The sequence below is a fragment of the Sphaerodactylus townsendi genome, linkage group LG10 (assembly GCF_021028975.2).
Source record: "Sphaerodactylus townsendi isolate TG3544 linkage group LG10, MPM_Stown_v2.3, whole genome shotgun sequence".
Taxonomy (NCBI): domain Eukaryota; kingdom Metazoa; phylum Chordata; class Lepidosauria; order Squamata; family Sphaerodactylidae; genus Sphaerodactylus; species Sphaerodactylus townsendi.
In genome coordinates, this window is record NC_059434.1 from 380,544 (window position 1) to 404,838 (window position 24,295).

General features: G+C 43.8%; 1 protein-coding gene across 1 annotated transcript in view; it reads right to left on the minus strand.

The window, feature by feature from the left end:
* PRMT8 (protein arginine methyltransferase 8) overlaps positions 1-24,295 on the minus strand; it is a 94,264-nt gene that overhangs the window by 59,583 nt on the left and 10,386 nt on the right. Inside the window, exon 2 of the mRNA XM_048509900.1 lies at positions 21,844-22,020. Within this exon, the coding sequence (XP_048365857.1) occupies positions 21,844-22,020 (177 nt within the window). The remainder of the gene's footprint in view (positions 1-21,843; positions 22,021-24,295) is intronic.

The following is a 24,295-nucleotide window of genomic DNA, read 5'->3' on the forward strand; positions in this document are numbered from 1 at the left end:
GCCATGCTATAAATTGCAGGTATATACCAGGGTTAGAGAGCCAAACTTCAGTTTCGGCTATCTGAACCTTGAGCTGACACAGTTCCAATAAAGCTCTTGAAACGTTCCTGAGTCTTTGTTTGCTGACTGGAGTACCAGACCCTTACAAACACAGCCATACAGCTTGGAAACCACACAACACCCCAGTTATTCCGGCCATGAACGTCTTTGACAATACATTATATTGGTCTCTTTCCATGATTCTGGCATCATTCCTCCTTGTAAAATGGGGTTCATTGTATTTTGTAAAGGTGGCACAATTTCTTCTTTAAAGCACTTATAATATAAATTGGATATACCATGTGGATCTGGGGGATTTCCTTATTTTTTTATGAAATTCACAACTTTTGTGGGAGAATTCTGGGTATCCAAGTTGCCCTCGCCAAAGGCACCAGGCTAGAGGCTCCCATCATGGCCAGTCCAACCCTGCAAACACTCAGACATGGCAGGGGAGGCTAGTGAGAAACAGCGAGAGAAGGCCACAGACACAGCCAGCCCCCATGAGAGCAAGGCCCTCCAACGCTGAGCAGGCCACGCCCATATTTCATCATGGCAGGGAAGTGCAGGAGCACCTTGCCCCACCTGCACCTAGAAGGGGGGAGGAACTGGGCACTGCCCAACCAATCAGGACCCCAGCAGGGCCAGACAGATGGCTCAGAGGGCTTTGAGGGAGTGGAGAAGGGGGTGATGCCAGTCCTGGAAGGAGGAGGGAATAAAAGGCAGGAGGGAAACAGACAGTAGTACTGGTAGTAACAGAGGAGGGACAAACAGAGAAAAACCCACAGCAGTGGAAAGAGTAGAAGGTGGAAGGGCAGGGAACAAAAGCAGGCCCCCCTCAACACTGGTGCGAGTGAACCCCAGCTCTGGCAGGCTCGGGATAGCAGGGCCAGCTGTCTGTTCAAGACCAACATGATTGGCCAGGCCATAAGGTTCAGCCCTGTGGCTCCGTAGACTAGCCACCTGCACCACCCACTTCCTGACCAATGGGAGTGAAGACAGGCCAGAGACCATCAAGAATGGGAAGGAGGGATGGCATACCTGGCCACCACAGGCCAGGAGGAAGGGGGCTTCATGCTGAGTAAAGCATGAAGATGGAGGTCTCTGTGACAGACTCAGAGGTGAGTGCAAGTTGATGGGAATTCCATTCGAGCTCTCGACTGTGAAGCATTTAATCAGATCTTAAATACTTCCCACCTCCTTGTCTTTGCTACTGAATGTAATTAAGCTTGGAGATGAGGAGAGAGTTCTTCTCACCTCTACGATGAATTCCTTGCAGTGAGACAAGCCTTTACAAAAACAACTATAAGTCAGAAGAGACCTTTAAAACACAAAACAGAGAGACCTAAAATAGTAGCATAAAAAGAAAGAAAATTAAAGAACCACAGGAAGGGACATTCATTTTCCATTAATCTTTTTAAAAGTGGCTCTTTTATCATTTACTTCTTTTGGTCATGAAAGTGTTTTGAGAAATGACTTTCTATGGAAAAAGTCTAAACCAGTTATACATGAAAGGGTGTCCTCTTTTTTATTAGCTTTGTTGACATTTGATGACAGGAGTGTTGTTTATGGAGACTCATATAATATAAAAAGTAGAGAAAAGTTACATTGGATTTTATCAGACACAGAATATAATTGGTTTACAAAAGAGTCTAATATAATTTGAACTAACTGAAATGCCCAGAAATTTTATGATTGTGGCAACTACTAGGAAAAAAATTATTTAAATCCTTCCCCTTCCCTCCCCTCCTTTGCATGCCACCCACTCACCCTCACTCCCTCCCCTCCCTTGCATGGCTCCCTCCATTTCTATCATTTCAGTCCCCCTCCTCTTCCCTCCCCTCCCCTCCCTTGCATGCCACCCCAAGGGACTGTTCTTAAAGTCCCATCTGCTCTCTCCTTCCCTCACTGCCAGTTCAGTCCTGATTTTCCCTCCCCTTCCTCACTCTCCTTCCCTTGCATGCCAACCCAACCCCTCCCTCCACTAAGGTGGGTGGGCCATGTCCAGATGCTGGGAATGGGAAACCAATTATGGCAGAGATTATGGACAAGTACTTTGATTAAATAACAAATACACTGGAGAACCTACAAAGCAGGATGGAGGACAAATATAATAGGATGGTCAAAAAGTTACAGAAAGTGAATAAAGACATAGCAGATGAATAGCCCCTTTGGGAGGAATGGGTGAATTCACCAGTGGGAACAATATGTGACCGCACCAGTAGATTTGCCCTCCCTGAGGCACTTGCCCTGGCGGAGGGATGAATATGCCAGTGGGCAGCCACCATGGCCTTTCCTATCAGTGGAACACAGTGTGAGATGCTGCACAGTCCCTGTGCCCCACTGGTGGTATAGCAGGGTTGGCCCAGGGTCATGGCCAAGGGAGGAGTTGATATTAATTGGCTTCCTCCTGACTATCAGCTCCATTGTGCTGGTGGCCAGGGCTTCAGGCTTATGCCACTGAAAAGGTGACATAAGTCTATTAAGCCCAATGGGGGCATCCTAGATGGGACTGAAAGTTAAAAAAAATTAGAAAGCTCTGTAAATCAAGTGGCTGGAGAAATAACACAAACCAAGGACCAAGTTGAAACTATGGAAAGGAGAATAGAGATTTTCAATATACAACTTGAGAAAGAGACAACATAGCTTCACTGGAACCAAGAGAGAAAGAGTTCTGAGAATCAGATCTGTTCCTGAGATAAAAGATTAAAATATTAGATAAAGGATTATAACTGTGTTGGCAGATTTTGGGGGGTTTGAGGAGAAAAAACATGGAGAGTGAAGTTGAAAAACATGGAGAGTGAAGTTCAAAACTTACAGATTAAATTCTATATTTCCTATAATGAGAAAAATAGCAACAGATATATTGGTCCCGCTTGTAAAGAAGAATATCAGTGATCAAGTTTTACAACAGCATTTTGTTTCTGGATTATACATTGGCAATGTGGATATAACTGTCTTCAAAGAGATACTGATCAGAATCCTGTGCAAGAGAAAGAATATGAAAAACTGAAATAAAAGAAAATAAGATTTCGTTGGGTATAGCTGGAGGGTGTTTCATTTATCTTTAAACAACACAGATTCAAACTGACTATGGTCCAAAAGGCATAAGAAATCTTCAAAGATATAAAATGGATTTTGGTAAGATAGAAGTTTTTGAGAACCCAGATCAAGATGACCTGGAAATTGAGCAGTTTCAACAAGAAAAAGAAGAGGAAACTGCTGGACTGGATGAAAAGAACTGTGAATAATCAAAAGCCTCAGTGTAAGGAACCAATAAAGTCCAGGCCAAAAGCAACTTTTCAAGTTCTTTATTGAGCTGGCATTCTAAGTCGATTACAAGCAATGCGGGAACTGACCTCCCAACGTTCAAACAGCCTCTTTTACAGGAACCCACCAGTTCCCACAAAAGTAAGATAAACACCTGTAGTTCCCATCCGAAAACCACATTGAAACAGTTTCACACAGGCAGGCAAAAGAAACAGGAGATACAGATACCAGAAACTACAGATACTAGAAACACTCCCCAATCTGGGCATTCTGCCAACTTGGTCAGACGAAAATCTTCCAAGGTTAAGCGGCAACTTTACACTCAGTATGGATTACAATATTCAACCTGGAATATAAATTGAGCTAATGTGCCACCCAAAAGTAGAAAAATATTTCATAATTTGAAAAAGTTAAAACAAGATAAATTGCTTACAAGAAACTCCCATCACATCAGGAAAAAGGATATAAAATAATTGCCTTACAAAGTTCTAGGGGAAGAATTTTTTCAGCCAGTAATAAAAAAAATGGGGTGGTGTTATGTATTGTCACATTTAGAACCTAAATTGCTATTGGTTGATGATGTGGGGTGGATAACCATGAGACCATGTGGGGTGGAAGCAAATTTATGTGGGGTTAAAACTATGGTATTGGAAATTTATGCTTCAAATGAAGACAAAAGTGTATTTTATAAATATCTTTTGGATAAGCTTTTAGAATTTTCATGTGAAAGCAAGGTGATTGGAACAGAGTAACAGTACAACACTTGGACAGATTTTCTTTAAAAAATATTAAAAACTAGTGGTACTCAGCCACGCGTTGCTGTGGGTTATTGTGGTGAAATAGGAAAGGAACAGTAGCAGCAAATCAACTGCAGAGGCCAGCAGTACGTGCTCATGGAAACACGCAGCCTGATACTGTGCGATGTCATTGATGTGTGTGACTGCATTCCTTGGGGGGGATGGAAAGGCAACCCTTCCACACATCTGGGCTGGCTGGTCAGAATCCTTTACCTGGGAGTAAGTTTGATTCTCTCTGTTATCAGATCACTTTATTTCAGAATGGTATACTTTGATCTTTAGAAAGGTTGAAGCTATTGGTTTCCCCTTGGAATCACTCCTTATGCTCACAAAGGTGGAAGCCTTCAGACTAGTTAAGAATAGGCTCTTGGATCTTGATTTTCATAATTTGACTCGTGCTGCCAAGACAACCTGTTCTCCGACTACATTATTAATCCCATACCTGGCGAGGAATTATGGCAGCATATCTTGATCTGCTAGTTAATCCCACCCAGAGGAGAGCCTTGGCCACTGCAGGATGTCATGTGCACCATCAAGCTCTGCTGGAGGGAAGATTTGAGAATATGGAACATTCTAAAAGAGTTTGTTCGTATGTGATATGATTCCTGGTTGAAACACTTGACCATTCTTTGTTTTTACGCCCTCAATGCAATGAGATATGCATGACCATGAATTCCATTTTCTTACCAATGTTCTCAGTGGCAAGAGTGTTATAAGATACCCAATCTCCTGAACAGCTCTGATGTGCTCTTTTGTGAAACTGTTGCAAATTTTATACTGGAAATTAGTAATTTTAACTGTATTTCTTAACCTTGTTTTGTTTTAAAATTTTGTCCTGTTTTATATGCCAATAAAGGTTTGTGTTGTTAAGGTTAACTGTTGTGAGATAAGAGAGTGAGAAACTTGACACATCAACAAGATTGTTATCACAGCTTTAAGGTAAAAATCATTACTGTAGGTGGGGATTTAATTTGTTCCTAAATAAAAAAAGAGTAAGTTTGATTGGTGGCAATGGGTGTCGCTTCTGAGGAAACCCTCTGAGGGGCGCAACATAGCCATTCAAAGTATGTCATGGTTGCTTTACCAAGCTTACTCCTGAGTAACGCGTGCCTGGTTTTCTGAACTGTAACCACAGTATTCAGGGAATCTAGGCTGGCTGGCCCCTCCCTCCCATTCTTTGTATGCCACCCCTCACTCTCTCCCCTCCCTCACTTCTCTTCCCTTGCATGCCACCCCTCCCTCTCCCTCCCTTCCCTTCCCTCTCCCTCCACTAGGGTGGGTGGGTCATATCCAGAATGGGCCCCCTCCCTCCCCGCCCTTGCATGCCACCCCTCACTCTCTCCCCTCCCTCACTTCTCTTCCCTTGCATGCCACCCCTCACCCTCCCTCCCTTCCCTCTCCCTCGTGTGTATGTGTGTGTGTATGTGTTTCACTTCCACTCAAGTTATTACCTAAGTACTGTTTTCACTGCTCATATCTGGCCATCTGAGCGAACATTCTAAGGGCATGAACATTCTAAGGGTGACAGTTACACACAGCCAGCTTCATGTCCTTCACCATGGAGCGCCAGGAAAAGGCATTTTACCTGGGCCAGGTGTGAAATTTCAGGTATGTGAACATCTAATAACACTCTCGCCTGGCTGACTACAGTGGTTGGGAATTTTCAGCAGGATTGGCCCAGCAGTTCCTGTGCTAGACCATCAGGAACAAACTCATGGTTTGCTTTTTATATATATAGATACACAAGGTAAAGTACCAAACTTTTTTTGACAATGGATAACTTAGATTTGGTTGATACACAGAGACAAAAAAATGGAAACTCATGAGAGTTTACTTTTTTCCCAGAATGACATAGATCATTCTCAAGAATTGATAAGATTGTCTAAAAAACTAATGGGTTGGGGACTCCCAAAATTACAGGAATATTATGAGACATTTCAAATAAAAAGTTTGACGGGAATCCAAATAGATAAAAAAGATAGCTGGATTAATTTTGAAAATGAGATAAATCTGAATATTGGTAGCTTTGGAATATACTCAAGTTGTTCAAAAACAGAAAGACAAAAACTAATAGGCCCTCGAAAAGTGATATCGGAGATTTGGGAGAAATGGAAAGGGAAATGGATGCCAGGGAGTCTGGACACGGCACCATTAGGGAGCATGGTCGGCAAGGAGGGAGGCCAAGTAATAAGATCTCTACATAGACAAGGACTACAAAAAGTAGCACATTTCTATAATGAAAAAGGAGAGTTGATAACATTTCCACATTTTATGGAGAAAGGAGGTACAGAGAACTGGTTTTTATTTATTTATTTATTTTTCAGTTATATAGACCGCCCCATCCCCTGAGGGCTCTGGGCGGTGTACAACATAATAGCCATCATATACAAATAAAAACAGATGAAACCTTTAAAAGCAGCGGTAAAATGAGAGACTAAATATAATAGTTAAAATTAATTTGTAAAATGGCGTCCGACAATTTCGTTTCCAAATCCTCTTTCAAGGAGGGAAGGACAGCAAATCCCAGAGTAACAAAGGCACAGATGCTAGGAGCCATGGGAGGGGGCACTGTCAGCGGCTGGTACCTCCAAAGGCCAGCCGGAACAGCTCCATCTTGGGGCCTATGAGGAATTGCTTGAGACCACAGGTCCCGGACAGCTAATTAGAGCGTTCCACCAGGCTGGGGCATGAGACTGTAAAGGCCCTGGCCCGCGTGGAAACCAACCCGTATCCTTCCGAGGGGACTGGGACTGCCAATCAGGATTGGCCTCTGCTGAGCGAAGAGGACGTGTTGGGACATGTGGGGTGATGCGATTCCAGGAGATCTGAGAAAGTCCCAGGCAGCGTAAGACCTTAAAGGTCAAGCACCAACTGCAGAAAGATGATTCGGAACTCTACTGGGAGCCAGTGCAGCTGGCGCAGCACTGAACTGAATATGATCCCAGGTGGCACTGCCTGTGAGCAAGTAGCAGCTGCATTTTGAATGACGAGTTTTAACTTCCGAATCAAACACAAGGGAAACGTATGGCCAGTTACAATAGTCTAATCTGGAGATGACCGTTGCATGGATCACTGTGGCCAGGTCGGTCTGGAAGAGACCCAACCGCCGCGTTTGATGAAGGTGGAAAAAAGCAACCACAGGTTATACTGGTACCTGAGTCTCCATTGATAGAGAGCCAATCCAGGTGGACCCCCCAGGTTCATCTGAGGACGGAGGGGTGGGGTACCAATGTGACTGCCTTCCACACTGCTGGCTGAAACGTGCCCCTCTCCCCATCGCGGCCCTGTGGGAGGATCTCAAATCTTCGATGGATTCAGTTTTAATCTGCTCTGTAGCAACCAATAATGACCGCCTCCAAACGTATGTTGTAGGCCTGCCACCAGGGCAGTGGCTGCTCCCCCCTCCATCAACTTGAGAATGAGCTGAGTGCTCATCCGCATATTGGTGGCAGGACAACACAGAAACTCATTGCCAGCTGAACTGAGGGGTCGCATGTAGATATTAAATAACAGCGGAGATAATAATGCCCCCTGGGGTACACCGCAATGGGCCGGGCACTTCCGGGAGGCCTCATCCTTGCACCTCACTTGCTGATTCCGACCCGGAGAAAGCAGAGGCAATCCATTGAAGGACAGTGCCCCGCACCTCTGGAGGCAAGCCAGGCGGGTGGGTCAAAAGGTCGCGGGTGGGCATCAAGCGCTCGCGGTGAGATCACAGCAATACCAGCAGTGCCGATCCGCCCTGGTCAAGCTGCATCTGAAGCATTATCTGTGGCAGCGACGCGAACAGTCTCCCTCCCATGCCCAGCATGGAGAAAGCCGGACTGGAAGGGGTCGAGATGCCCGTGCGTCATCCAGGAAACCAGAAGCTGCTCCAACACCACTCTCTCAATTACCTTCCCCAGAAGCGAAAGATTCGAGGCAGGCGGTAGTGTGGCCAGATCCCCAGGATCTAAAGATGGTGCAAGAGTGGGTGGACCACTGCCTCCTACAGCCCATCCGGAAAAACTCCTTACTCAAGGGAGATATTGATGATGCTCAACAGATGGGGCCATAGCTCCATTCGGCAGGCTTTCACCAGCCAAGGCGGGCATGGATCCAGAAGGACGGAGTAGTAAAGGTCCTAGCAGCAGTAAAGGTCCTGTTGACAAAAAAGCGGCTCCGCGAACTGGGGAAAACTGGGCCAAACAAAAGGGCCTGAAGGTGACAAGGGAGTCTCCAGGATTTCGCACTAATGTGTAGCCAACATAGGTGGAAGGTCATGGCGGAGCGATGCAAGCATATCCGCTAAAAAAAAGCTCGCCTCACAAAGGCCTCACAGCTGAAATCCAATTGGGGTGATGACCTCTCTGACAGGGAGGTCAATGACCGAATTATATGAAACAGTTGAGCCAGGCGGGAACTAAGGACGCCAGCGAGGAGGAGAAGAAAACCCTCTTGGCTACAACCGTCGCATCATCTCATAGACTTTCATAAGCATCCTATAAGATGTTGCGCTTTAGCTTATTCAGCGAGATTTCCTCCATTTTCGCTCTAGTCGTCCCTAAGACCCACGTTTCATCTGGCGCTTAACTCCCTCCGTGTGCCACGGAGCGGGCCGAGAACAGAGGCGTAGAAGACGCTTCCGGGGGCAATATGTATCCCGATGGCATCGGAGAGCCAGGCGTTCCAGTCCTCCACCGGCTCATCGAGTGTGCTGGCGGGTTCAGGGTCTCGAAGAGCGTTCAGGAAACCAAGTGGATCCATAAGAGATGCTCCGAGGCGGGGCATAAAATCTGCCCGTCGCCCTAAACGGAAGTGTTATTGGCAAGAGTCCATCCGGACCTTCAAGGCATAATGGTCGGACCATGGCACTCTGTCAGTAGAGGATACGACCAGATTTATCCCCGACCCAAAGATCAAATCCAGCGTGTGCCCGGCCTCATGAGTGGGGCCAGAGTTTATTAAGGAGAGGCCTAGCGTCGCCATGGATGACACTAGGTCCGCGGCCGTCATACATGAGGCGTCGTCGACATGGATGTTGAAGTCACCCAAGACAATAAGTCTGGGGAACCGCAACGCCCAGTCCAACACCACCTCTAACAGCTGCGACAGGCTGTCTCGGTGCGCTAGGTGACTGGTACACCAGGAGAACAGCCACCCTGTCCAAGGCCAACCACTCCAGGCCGACACACTCCATGCCAGTGACCTCTGGGATGGGGACTGCCCTAAAGGGAATAGACTCACAGATGAACAACGCCACCCCACCCCCCGGCCCTGTGTTCGTGATCGGTGGAGACACGCGAAACCCGGGGGCGCGACTTTGCCCAAGGCAACGGTCTCACCTTCGTGCACCCAGATTTCGGTGACACCTGCCAGGTCCACCTGCTGGGCACCGAGAAAATCTCAGAGCACTGTGGTCTTATTGTTGACGGACCTGGCATTAATTAACACCAAAGACGAAGCAGAGTGTCCCTGATCCCGACCACCATCGTATCTTGGGATAGGTCAGAGGTCAGAAGGCGTGCGAGCATAACTATATCTCGTACGTCTTCTATCATATGGCCGCCACCTACCGCAGTATCTACCCCGTCCCATTAACACAGGGATCCCTAGCCCCAAATTTGGTGCCCCCATGGTTATGCAACTTCCTTCTCCCTAAAAACCTATCTAGCCCTAGTCTATCTATCTAACCCTGGTGTACAACCAGGCTAACAAACAACTACTTACAACTAATGCCTATAATACCACAATAACAATCCCAATTACAATTAATAAATTACAAATACATTCTAGTTGCAACATTGGCTGATTGGTTAGGACTAAGAGGAATTTGGGAAAAGATAAAAGCCTCCAGGATAGGAGGAGATTGTAAAATGAAAAATTGTATAAAAACATATGATGAAAGGAAAGGAAAAATGTTAGGAGTTTTATATAAATACATGATAGAAGATCAAGAATTTATGGTAAGAGCTATAATGGAAAAATATTTATAATGCCAATAAAGGCTTTGGAATTGGAATAATGGAAAAATGGCAACAAGATGGAGTAAAAGACACAGATTCTATAAAACAAATAATAGCCAATGTAAATAAGATAAAAATAGAAAAATATACAGAATTGGAGAAGAAACTAATATTAAAATGGTATAGAACACCGAAGCAGTTGGCATATATGATAAAGGGACTTAGCCCGAAATGTTGGCATTGTGGGGATAAAAATGCAATTTACACCCATATGTGGTTAGAATGTCCAGAAGTAAAACATCTGTGGGAAAATGTTACAATGTATATTGAAAAATATGTGAATGTAAAAATAAAGATAAATATAGATCTATTATTTATAGGCATACTGGATTATACAATAATGGAACAAAGAAAGAGAATGCTATTTAAACTTATGATCAGAGCGGCCCATGCAGTAATAGCATTAGGGTGGAAGGACCAAAAAATTTGGACAATGCAGAAATGGTTGGAATATATATCTAAAGATGTAGAATATAAATCTGTAACAATCCAAAATATTAATTAAATTTTTTTTAAAAAAGGATTGATAAGATATGGGTTCTGGGGGTTGGGACTCTAAAGTGTCTACAGCAGAAATTTTATCCTGTGATTTGCAAGGAACATCTAGTATATTTAAGTGGAGATTAAATTAATCCAGTCACCCAAAAGATTCAAGTGTTCAAGACTGTATGAAAAAGACCAAAAAAATTTTTTTTTTTACTTAATCTGAATAAGGAAACAGATATGTAGGTTTTGGGTGCAAGTAAAATTTTGTGAGATAATTTTATGAGATAATTTTATGTGATAATTTTATGAGAATTTTATGAGATTCATTCCCCCTCTCCCATCTGGATTGGGCTCTTGGTCTCAGTTCTGTAATTTTGTAACGTCTCAGTTCTGTAATTGTTACAATCCATATTGCCTATTGAAGAATTACTAACTTAACTTTTAAATTCCACAAAAGAGAAATTTTATCAGAAATATTAATGAGAAATTTTATGTATAACTCTGTGCTTAAGAAAAAGAGACAATGCAGAATGCTTTGGAGGAAATTCGTTGGTTTATTATTTATATCCTGCCCTATCCCTTTCAGGGAACAGTTGAAACAGCATCCAAGGGACAGAAATATTTTACAACAGTTACAAATTTTACAGAATCAGATGTCTATGTTAACAGTAAGAAAAATGGGGGGGACTGAAAATTGCTAACCAAAAGAAGTTTGAATTTGCAAATAAACTGGAAAAATGATTGACCTATAAACTGAGAAAAGAAAAGGAAAAGGAAACGATATTGAAACCACAAGGAGGGAACAAGACTATAATGGACAAAATCTCAATTCAGAAAGTATTTTATGGCCCCTTCCGCACATGCAAAATAATGCGTTTTCAAACCACTTTCACAACTGTTTGCAAGTGGATTTTGCTATTCCGTACAGCTTCAAAGAGCACTGAAAGCATTTTGAAAGTGCATTATTCTGCATGTGCGGAATGAGCCTATAATTATTATCAGAATCTATATAAAAACATAAGATACCTTTGGCTAAAATAGACGAAAATAAAACCTACCTAAGATTACAGAACAACAAAGGCGGATCTTGAAGGGAACTATAACAGTCAGGGAATTGACCTTCCTAAGCAAATGTTGCCAAGTTGTTTTCTGAACACCCAGATGTACCCCACTAGTGCAACACATAATGGACATGCCAGAAGGGGAAGAAGGAAGAATCTCATGAGGACAGAGACCAAGAAGTTCAAGAAATGTGAGAGTTAGGAGTCCTGTCATAAGATTCTCCCTCCTTCCCCTCCTGGCATGTCCATCATGCTTGTGCCAGCCATATGTCTGGATTCAGCTTCACTAACAGTCAATGCCAGATGGATTTTCACAGTGCCGTATATTGCTGACATTCTAGGGCTATAAACAGGATCTTGTGACATCTTAAAGACTAACACCATTTTACTCAAGGGTAAGATTTCATGGACTGGAGCCTGTGATGCTTTTGTGTTGGCATGAGCTGCTGTTTGGTCTTATACTGCTATTGTTATTCTGCTTATAGTGAATGCACAATCTATAATTTAACTTAACATTGCGCAGATCTATCCAATTTATCATTGGGCAGATCTATCCAAAGCCTGAGGTGGCCAGGGACAGCACCGCTGCTGCACCTCCCTACTTTCTCCAGAGGGCTTTCAGCACCACCCCCAGAAATGCCTCCTGGATCCCAATGCAGCTCAAAAGGCCAACTTCCCTTCTGAGTTAGGTGCTGCCGACGTCTGCAGTGCCCACCTGCCTCCCAATTTGTGCACTGGTGAGCTTGAACTGGCTCCATAGATTCATTCCCCCTCTCCCATTTGGATTGGGGTCTTAGTCTCAGTTCTGTAATTCTGTAATGTCTCAGCTCTGTAATTGTTACAATCCACATTGCCTATTGAAGAATTGCTAACTTAACTTTTAAATTAAATTTAAAAGAGACTAATGAAACTATTTGTAAGTTGTATTTCAAAAAGCCTCTTCAGTGCCAAATATATCTGACCATCTTAGTATTTAAAATAAGTTTCTCTGTCATAATCAAGAATGGGAAGCAGTAAAATGAAATCCAGAATAACAAAATGAGCATCCTTGCTCAATCAGATGCTCTTTACTGACTAACTTTTTACATATACCCACTTTCTGAAAAACTAAAATCTTATATTTACTATAATTGATAACCAAATGGCTATCCTGACAAAAGTTCACCATAGCTCAAAGTGTGTGATTCAACCCTACTGTCATGCTAGATAATAACACGGCATCATCTGCATACAATAAAATCGGTAGGTGATGAGTATTCAGTTGAAGAAAATGGAAATTACTGTGACTAACTTGAGAAGAAGATTGTATAAACACAAATTTAAAAGATCTAGGGCCAAAATGCAGCCCTGTCAAACTCCTTTCATTACTGAAATTAATTTCCAGTGACATAGCATCTAAACTTAATAAAAAGATGTACAATACAAAGATTTAATTAAAAATAGAAATTTACTTATCGACCAAAAAATTAGCATGGTGGAGTGTAGAGGTACCATCATGAAAACAATTTGTTTAGGACCAATTACAGAAAAAAAACCAAACATTTATACAGTCTTAACTTAGAATGGACAGCATATACTTTCATAGAAACTGAAAGTAAACTAATGGGGCAATAATTAGATGGCAGATTAAACACTTCTTATGGGCAGGAACAATTATAGTTTGATGCCATTCATCTGGTATTTTTTCTGAATAATCAATGGCAGTGCATGGACCTGCTAAAATATGAGCCCCTCAATTGGTATCTAACTTAAAAGGCTCAGCAGAGACCCAGTCAGTGCCAAAGGTCTTCCTTACTTTCAATTCTGCCACAGGAGCAGAGATTACATCAATTGCAACATCAGGCAAAAAGGAGTCATCATTAAAATTATGTAGAGCAGAGGTGGGATCCAGCAGGTTCTCACCAGTTCCCGAGAGTGGGTTACTAATTATTTGTGTGTCCAAAAATCATAAAGTCCTGTTGTTTCCTATGTGGCTGGTTAGCGAAGGTAGAAAACGGGATAATTCTCCCTGTTGGGCTGTTTTAAAAACATGTTTCAGAAATATGGTAAAGTTCCTTGTTTAAGGAAAGTATCCTTCTTTTCATTTCTAGAAACAAAATTAAGTATTTGAAAGTATTAAGTATTTGACAGGCAGTCAGTTAGAGGCGAAGTAGTTGTTTCTGTTGGCAGTAGACGATAAGAACATAAGAACATAAGAACATAAGAACTAGCCTGCTGGATCAGACCAGAGTCCATCTAGTCCAGCATTCTGCTACTCGCAGTGGCCCACCAGGTGCCTTTGGGAGCTCACATGCAGGATGTGAAAGCAATGGCCTTCTGCTGTTGCTGCTGCTCCTGAGCACCTGGTCTGCTAAGGCATTTGCAATCTGAGATCAAGGAGGATCAAGATTGGTAGCCATAGATTGACTTCTCCTCCATAAATCTGTCCAAGCCCTTTTTAAAGCTATCCAGGTTAGTGGCCATCACCACCTCCTGTGGCAGCATATTCCAAACACCAATCACACGTTGCGTGAAGAAGTGTTTCCTTTTATTAGTCCTAATTCTTCTCCCCAGCATTTTCAATGAATGCCCCCTGGATAGGACTTGCTATAATGAGTTTAAATTATGGACAGAAAGATACCAGCTGGAAATTAGGAACTTTTTTTACAGTAAGAGTTTTTTACAGTAACAGAGAAATTATTAATGCCCCGCCCCCAGAATGCCTGGCCACGCCCCCGTCGTGCCCCGCCCAGCCCCATCGGCGCTACGTCACTGTTTGAATTTTTTTTAATCTTTTCAGTTAGTCTCTGGAACCAGCAGAGAAGAGGAGCAGTGGAGAAGAGGAGTGGGCCAGAAAGGGCTGAGTGAGCTCTGGTTTTTCTTTACAGTGGGCTTTTCTCAAAGCTACATCTTTTAAACAGTGTATTTTAAACAGGGGTTTTCTCTTTTTTCTCCTTGTCCTGGGGCTGCTGATTGGTGGAGGCTGCTGAAGCTGCTGATTGGTGGGGCTGCTGAGGGGTGGGGCTTCTCAAATTTTTAAATCTTTTCAGTTAGTCTCTGGAACCAGCAGAGAAGAGGAGCAGTGGAGAAGAGGAGCGTGTAGGTGTTTTTCTTAATAAGAACATATTTTAAGGGATAGTAGAAGGTATAGAAACCTTAAGAGGGAGGCACTAATAAAAATCAGTATTTGAATATCTAAACAAAATTAGATATGAAGGCAGGAAGCCAGCAGGGGGATGGGGGCTTTCCAGTGTTTTGCACTGAGTGTCACATCTATGACTATCTGCCACTAGGACAGAAGTTGTGGCTGCGCCCTCGCTGCAATGAGCTCCTGGCACTCAAGGAACATGTGCGTTCTCTTGAAGTCAAGGTGGCAGACCTGGAGAAACTGAGAGGGGCAGGGAGGGCAACAAACGAGGCTTTCAGGGACCTAACATCTGGGTCCCACTCCCAAGGTGACACCTCTTCAAATGTCATCATCATTATTATTATTATTATTATTATTATTATTATTAGTAGTAGTAGTAGTAGTAGTAGTAGTAGTAGTAGTAGTAGTAGTAGTAGTAGTAGTAGTAATTAAATTTAGTATACCGCCCTATCCCTGAAGGGCTCAGGGTGGTGTACAGATAAAACATCAGCTAAAAACATACATATAATTAAAACAACAGTCATATCTTGAAACATCGCCCGCGCCCTTACGAAACCCTCCTAATACGAAATAATGGGTCCTGATGGTATTAGGGCCCATAGGGGTAAAGAGGGGGGGGCAGGGGAACCCTCAGTGGCCAGTCTCTCCAAAGGCCCGGTGGAACAACTCAGTCTTACAGGCCCTGCGGAAATCCCCAAGGTCCCGCAGGGCCCGGACAGCTGGAGGGAGAGTCTGGGTGATGGAGGGTGCCAGTCTGAGGTGGTGGAAGATGCTGCCTTACATGGGACCCCTTCCTTAGCTGGTGGTCAGATATCCCCTCACACTGAGGATACCCCTCAGGGAGGTGGGGGGCTCCTTGTAGTGGATGATTTGATCATTAGGAATATAGAGAGTTGGGTTTGTAAGAGGCGTGATGACCGCATGGTGACTTGCCTGCCTGGTGCGAAGGTTGCAGATGTCACGCTTCGTCTAGATAGGCTGTTAGACAGTGCTGGGGTGGAATCAGCAGTTGTGGTCCACATTGGTACCAATGACATTGAGAAATGTAGCCAGGAGGTTCTGGAAGCTAAATTTAGACTGCTAGGAAACAGGTTAAAAATCCAGGACCCCCAAGGTGGAATTCTCCGAAATGCTACCTGTTCCACGCGCAGGGCGATCTAGGCAAGTGGAGATACAGGGTCTCAATGCGTGGATGAGAAGGTGGTGTAAGGCAGAGGGTTTCAGATTTGTCAGGAACTGGGGAACCTTTTGGGATAAGGCAAGCCTGTACAAAAGGGACGGGCTTCATCTTAACCAAAGAGGAACCAGGCTGCTGGCGCTCAACATTAAAAAGGTGGCAGAACAGCTTTTAAACTGATCCTTGGGGGAAAGCCAACAGGAGCTGAGGTGACTTCGGTTCGGAATACAGAGTCCATGGGGATGCAGACAGAGAGGGAGGTTTTTCTAAATCAACCACATACAAGCGAGGAGCATAGCAATGTGATAAGTGATAATGTCTACAAAAGACTTGAGGGCAAAACACATACATCCCAGGTTAGGGACAGAGACAGAGTATACAAGTGTCTCTATGCTAATAGTAGAAGCCTTCGACCTAAAATGCGGGAGATGGAGTTTTGAAGGAGGACATTGATATAGTGGGCATCACAGAGACATGGTGGAATGAGGAGAACCAGTGGGATGCTGTTATCCCAGGTTACAGGTGCTACAGGAAGGATAGGACAGGGCATACTGGGGGTGGGGTGGCCCTCTACATCAAAGAGAGCATAGTGTCACATAAAATAGACAATGCAAGGGGAGCTGATTCCTCTACAGAAACACTGTGGATATCAATACCAGGGTTGAAGCATAGTTTAACATTAGGAATATATTATCGTCCCCCTGACCAAAGAGCACAAGAGGATTCTGAGATGGAAAAAGAAATTAGAGAGGCCAACAAAAGCAAAAATGTCGTGGTAATGGGTGATTTTAACTATCCCCATATAAACTGGAAAAATGCATGTTCAGGTCATAGTAAGGAGAGAGCATTCCTGGATATGCTAAATGACTGTGGCTTAGAGCAGATGGTTGTGGAACCAACCAGGGGAGAGGTGATCCTAGATCTAATTCTTTGTGGGACCCAGGACCTGGTGCGGGAAGTCAGTGTTGTTGAGCCGATAGGGAACAGCGAACACAATGCTGTCAGATTCAGTATCTCTACATGCGAACAAGTGACAACTACTAATGTAGTTACATTTGCCTTCAGAAAGGGAAATTTCTCAAAGATGAGGGAGTGCGCAGGAAGCTGAAAGGGAAAATCAAGAGAGTCAAAACTGTCCAAGATGCTTGGAGGTTATTTAAAAACACAGTCTTAAAAGCTCAGCTGGAATGTGTTCTGTAGGTTAGGAAAGACAGCGCCCAGTCCAAAAGAAAGCCATCATGGTTTACAAGGGAGGTTGAGGAAATTATTAGGGAAAAAAAGATGTCTTTTAGAAAATGGAAGTCCAACTTAACTGATGAAGAATACCAGAGAGAACACAAATGGTGGCAAAAGAGAAGCAAGTTAGCTGTCAGGGAGGCAAAAAAGGATTATGAGGAACGCATGGCTGCAAACATCAAGACCAGCAACAAACAGTTCTTCAAGTACATCAAAAGCAGGAAGCCAGCTAGGGAAGCGGTAGGCCCGTTAGATGACAAAGGAACAAAGGGTGTGCTAAAAGATGACAGGGAGATTGCAGAGAAGCTGAATGTATTCTTTGCATCTGTCTTCACCCAAGAGGAGGTGAGGAAAATTCCTGCACCTGGACCAAGCTTCTTAGGAGGTGAATCCGAGGAACTAGCAAAGATAGTGGTAGACAAGGAAGAAGTTCTGGCAGCCATTGATAAACTAGATGCTACCAAATCCCCTGGCCCAGATTGCATTCACCCAAGAGTTCTTAAAGAGCTCAAGCATGAAATTGCTGATCTTCTCACTTTAATATGCAACTTATCCCTGAAATCTGACTCCATCCCTGAAGACTGGAAGATGGCCAATGTCACACCACTCTTTAAGAAAGGGTCTAGGGGGAACCCAGGAAATTACAGGTCAGTCAGTTTGACATCTGTTCCTGGTAAATTAGTCGAATATATCATTAAAGATAAAATTATTAAACATGTAGAAAAGCAAGACCTGCTGAGGAAGAGTCAGCATGGCTTTTGCAGAGGCAAGTCCTATCTTACAAACTTACTAGAGTTCTTTGAGGGTGTAAACAGGCATGTGGATAAGGGGGAACCAGTGGACATTGTCTACTTGGATTTCCAAAAGGCTTTTGACAAAGTTCCTCACCAGAGACTGTTGAGAAAACTCAGCAATGAAGGAATAAGAGGGGAAGTCCTCCTATGGATTAAAAACTGGTTGAGGAACAGGAAACAAAGGGTGGGTATAAATGGGAAGTTCTCACAATGGAGAGATGTAGGGAGCGGTGTCCCCCAAGGATCCGTTTTGGGACCAGTGCTCTTTAACCTATTCATAAATGAACTGGAAGTAGGGGTGGGTAGCGTGGTGGCCAAGTTTGCAGATGATACCAAATTATGTAGGGTGGTGAGAACCACAAAGGATTGTGAAGAGCTCCAAGCGGACCTTAATAAATTAGGTGATTGGGCTAAGAAATGGCAAATGCAGTTCAATGTAGCAAAATGTAAAGTGATGCACATGGGGCAAAAAGTCCAAACTTCACATACACGCTACTGTGCTATCAGTCACAGACCAGGAAAGGGATTTGGGCATCTTCGTTGATAGTTCCATGGGAATGTCAACTCAGTCCATGGCAGCTGTGAAAAAGGCAAACTCTATGCTGGGGATCATTAGAAAAGGAATTGATAATAAAACTGCAAAGATTGTCATGCCCTTATATAAAGCAGTGGTGCGACCACACTTGGAGTACTGTGTCCAGTTCTGGTCGCCGCATCTCAAAAAGGATATTGAGGAGATAGAAAAAGTGCAGAGAAGGGCAACAAGGATGATTGAGGGACTGGAGCACCTTCCCTATGAGGAGAGGCTGCAGCGTTTGGGGTTCTTTAGTTTGGAGAGGCGGCGGCTGAGGGGGGATATGATTGAAGTCTACAAAATTATGCATGGGGTAGAAAATGTTGACAGAGAGAAAATTTTCTCTCTTTCTCACAATACTAGAACCAGGGGGCATACATTGAAAATGCTGGGGGGAAGACTTAGAACTAATAAAAGGAAACACTTCTTCACGCAACGTGTGATTGGTGTTTGGAATATGCTGCCACAGGAGGTGGTGATGGCCACTAACCTGGATAGCTTTAAAAGGGGCTTGGGCAGATTTATGGAGGAGAAGTCGATTTATGGCTACCAATCTTGATCCTCCTTGATCTGAGATTGCAAATGCCTTAACAGACCAGGTGATCGGGAGCAACAGCCGCAGAAGGCCATTGCTTTCACATCCTACATGTGAGCTCCCAAAGGCACCTGGTGGGCCACTGCAAGTAGCAGAGAGCTGGACTAGATGGACTTTGGTCTGATCCAGCTGGCTTGTTCTTATGTTCTTATGTTCTTATGATTGCAAACAGTCCAGGTGTCTGTGACTCCTTAGGTTTCTCCAAAAAGATTGCTAATTTAGTGATGTTTGTAAAACCCGGATTGAGGGAAATGTAATGGGCTGACCCCATTTTGGGAAAGAGCCTTGTGTGATGTTCTTCCCCAAGATGGGATAAATAGCTTCCTCAGCTCATTATATTTGGGCTGTGGAGAAGCCACCTTTGTTTCACTACAGATGGTATAGGAAGATGTTTTCCCAGTGTTAGGGCCAGGAGATGGTCCCCAGAATTCACTCAAGAACTCCAGTTGGTGTTAAACTCTCTGTGTTGATGGATATAAGGAATAGGAATCTTTCTGGACCTTTTTAAAAAATCCCTTTTACTGGAATTATTGCAACCTTTTTTTACAATTTCAATATGAGTTGTAAAAAGGAATAGTGATTAGTTCTGAAAAGCTTTGATTAGTTCTGAAAATCTTGCTGATTAGTTCTGAAAAGCTTTGAAGAGGAGGAAATTGTCTAGTTTTCACTGAATAAATCAGCATTCTATGCTTCTGAGATTTTTACCAGCTAAATATCAATTTACTAAATATAGCAGGTTAAGAAAAAGTGTCTATCAGAAATTATGTTAGGTGAAATTACTCCAGGCCTCCTCTGTGCAGGATTCCTTTAAATTGTGGTACTTGATAAATTTTAGTAGCAGAAGACATTTCTACTTTATTCCCTCTACATCAGTGGTGGGATCCAAAAATTTCAGTAACAGGTTCCCATGGAGGTGGGATTCATAAGAACATAAGAACTAGCCTGCTGGATCAGGCCAGAGTCCATCTAGTCCAGCACTCTGCTACTCGCAGTGGCCCACCAGGTGCCTTTGGGAGCTCACGTGCAGGATGTGAAAACAATGGCCTTCTGTTGCTGCTGCTCCTGAGCACCTGGTCTGCTGAGGCATTTGCAATCTGAGATCAAGGAGGATCAAGATTGGTAGCCATAGATGGACTTCTCCTCCAAAAATCTGTCCAAGCCCTTTTTAAAGCTATCCAGGTTAGTGGCCATCACCACCTCCTGTGGCAGCATATTCCAAACACCAATCACACGTTGCGTGAAGAAGTGTTTCCTTTTATGACTCTTTCTCAGCAGGTCTTGCTTTTCTACATGTTTTATCATTTTATCTTTAATGATAAATTCTACTAATATACCAGGAACAGATGTCAAACTGACTGGCCTGTAATTTCCTGGGTCCCCCCTAGACCCTTTCTTAAAGATTGGTGTGACATTGGCCATCTTCCAGTCTTCAGGGATGGAGTCAGATTTCAGGGATAAGTTGCATATTTAAGTGAGAAGATCAGCAATTTCATGCTTGAGCTCTTTAAGAACTCTTGGGTGAACGCAATCTGGGCCAGGGGATTTGGTAGCATACTCAAAGTATGCATATAAAGCCGCTACAAACAATAAGGTATAAATTCTGGACTTCAAAGCTGTATTAAAACAATGATCCAAACCAACACAGATAAGAAACTAAATACAATACTAATAAATACAATACCACTATCACAATCCTAGTACACAGCTCATACCCTCCTTATTGGACACAGTCTTGACTGTTTTTTGTGAAAACTAAAAATAATTGGGGCAAAAAAGTTTCACAGAGTAGGGAGTGTCAAAGGTTTGGCACTGCCCAACTTCTTGTGCATGCCCTCCTCAGGATTTCCTGGGGTGATATTAGAAACCATGAACCAGGATGTCTCCTGATGACACAGGTAAATGGGTAAATTCAGGCTGGAGAAAGTGGTCTTTAAGACTCCTCAGTCCTAAGCCACTGAGAGCTATCAACCCAGCACTCTCAATTGGGCCAAGAAACATGGCAGAATTGTCAAAGGCTTTCACAGCTAGAAGCAATTGAAAATTGTGGATTTTGTGGGCTGTGTGTCCATGGTCTGGTAGTTTTTGCTCCTAATGTTTTGCCTTCATCTGCGGCAGGCATCCTCAGAGGCTTGCCACAGTAACATGTGTTTTGTGCCACAGAAAGAAAGTAATCTTATTGTGGCATGCCTCTGAAGATGCCAGCCACAGATGCAGGCAAAATGTTAGGAGAAAAAACTACTCGACCATGGCCACACAGCCCAGAAAACCCTCAACAGCCAAACATGAAGATGAATTAATACAGAAATCAAAGGACTGAGACACTATTCCCCTCCCCCACAAGCAGTTAAACAGCAGTATTATGCACTCCACATCAAGGCACACTGCCAATAGCCAGGAGGCAACGCCTAGCCTAGTGTTGCTGGGCCACGCCAGGAGTCATGGCCATCTGGGGAAGCCGGTAGGTGAATCTGTTTTCATTCATCGCATCCAGTTACCTACTGGGTAATAAGAAATCATAGAGTTTAAAGAGTGGAGAACTATTGAACATATAATTTGAAATTGTTATATGTTGCCAAAAGAATTATAATTTCAGAACATGAGACAAAGGTGGGTTAGGAGGGGGGGGGGGAGAGAGAGAGAGAGAGAGAGAGAGAGAGAGAGAGAGAGAGAGAGAAGTGTAATTACCTCATGAATCCCAAAGTGGGCATATGAATCAAAATAATAATCTCTTGATGTCATCTCTTCCGGACTCAGGAGTTTTGCCATCTTTCCCTGGCCTGGTTGGACAGGAGCATGAATCACAGACTGAACAGATCTTAAAGTTGCAATAGGCTGAGGAAACCGGGAAGGATCACTGCAAACCTAGAAAGGCATTAGTCCGTATTAGTAAAGCAGAGTCAAAGAACTGGTTATTCTTGTTCAATGTCCAGCTTTCCAGTTATGTATGTTTCTCCTGTGAATGCTGTTTTTCATAGCATGTGTAACTTTTCCAGTTTGAAAACCATTGCTAAACTAACACTCCTACTTCATGCAGCTAATGAAAAGTAATTATTCAAGCCTTTATTGGCATAGACAACAATACAACAGCAGTAAAAAACTGATTTAAAAAACATAAATATACAATACAGGAAATAAATGTTAAGTGAAAGGAAATCTACTGGCATTTAGTGATTTCCAGGAGAGAGTCTGCCGCTATCATACAGAGAGAAGGATCAGGATTGTCCAGCAAGTTGTGTAAATGATACCTGCAATAAAATGAAAGAAGCTCAGTTTTATTTTATTAATCTTATTTCTTTTATTATCTTATGTTTATTTAGCCATATTTGCTTGGTAGTTTAGTTAGGTTTTTTATTCCTTAAGGTCCCCATCGTGTATGCGACTATGGAGGCATCCAGGCTTGGCTCATGGAGCTCCCTTTAAAGACTCATGAAACATCACAAAAGGGTGCAGGACTTGTGAGTGCTTTTACCAACCACACCCAGGAAGAACACAGTGGCTGCCACCTTTTGCTTCCTGATGGGATCAAACCGATAAGGTCCAGGGCTCCCGCTTGGGCCACCTATGAGATCACCCACAGCTGATGAGCCAGGGGCTCCACCCCTGGACTTGCCTTCCACCAATGAGAAAAAGGGACTTTTCATTATTTACCCTTTTCCTTTGTGTTTACATTTCCCCCCTATAAATTGTGAGCACATACCTTGTTAGATGCGTTAGTTTCAATCAGAATGCTCCACCGTTTCAGGATTCTGGCATGTCATCCTCAGAACTTCCATTGGGAGACCCTCTCTTCTTGCCAGGCCGGGTTTCGCTGCCGCCCGGTCGATCCTGTTTCAGTTCAGCAGCATTAATTGTTACTTCGGCAGTGGGTAACATAACCTAAATAAATCGGGGTGATCGGGTAAGTGTAAATGAGTAAGATTCACACACTTGGATTTGATTTCCTTAAATCTGAAACAGTGTAATACTTGGTGGGCCAGAGATTCAACTGAGCCAGCATTACTCAGGTCACCCCTCTTGGTTCAGCAACCCGTATGGCTTGCCCTTCCAACTGGCGGTGCCAACCCACGAGCTGGGCTGAGTTTGGCATCATCAGTCGGGGTGACAAGAGTCAGCCTGGTTTGTGCGAGATCCCATCGAGGAGGAGGAGGACGTGGACTGGGACGCGTAAGGGCGAGCCCCGTGGTGAGCAACAGAGGCTTGGAGGGAGGATGCGAAGAGCTGCTCCTGAAGGTCAACCTACTCTCCCGGGATATGGACTTGTTGCATGCAAGGGAGAGGGAGAGGTCGGCAAATGAGCTGGAACTGCAACAGGAGGTAGAGCAACTGCGGGCGCGGCAGCGGGACTAGCCAGCACCAGTGGACCCACCAGGGGGAGACACAACTAACCAGGGGTAGCCGGCAGACCCCCAGCCTAAGCCACTGCCGCTGCTGCCCCCTGGACCTCCATTGCCTCTTGCGCTGCTGCCAGGCAAGCCACTATGGTGCTGGGAACTGAAAGCCCATTCTGATGGCAAGACTGACACCCTCCCATATTTTTTGGTGCAGGTCGAGGCATAACCTTAAAAGTATCCAATTAGTAGGTTAAATAGCACTCAGACGAAGATGAGGGCTTGATCTTCACAAAGTAACCCTGGTGATATCTCTGTGATCCTATATTAGGAGTTCCTGTTTTCAGTGGGGTCAGATGATGGTATTCTGTAGACAAATACAGAAGTCTCTAACTCAGCCAGATATATCCTTCAACATCTCACTTTTATGAAACTCCCACCCTCTTTTTAAATCATAGAGTTGGAAGAGATCACAATGGCCATCTAGTCTAATCCCCTGGCATGCAGGAATACACAGTCAAAACATTCCTGACAGATGGCCATCCAGCCTCTGTTTAAAAACCAAAGAAAGAGACTCCATCACCCTCCAAGGCAGCATATTCCACTGTCGAAGAGCCCTGCCAGTCAGACAGTTCTTTTTGATGTTTGTGGAATCTCTTTCCTGTACCTTGAATCAATCACTCCTTGTCCTAGTCTCAGGAGCAGCTTGCTACCTCTTCTACATGACATCCCTTCAAATATTTAAACATGGCAATCATGTCACCCCTTAACCTTCTCTTCTCCAAACTAAGCATACTCAGTTTTCTAAG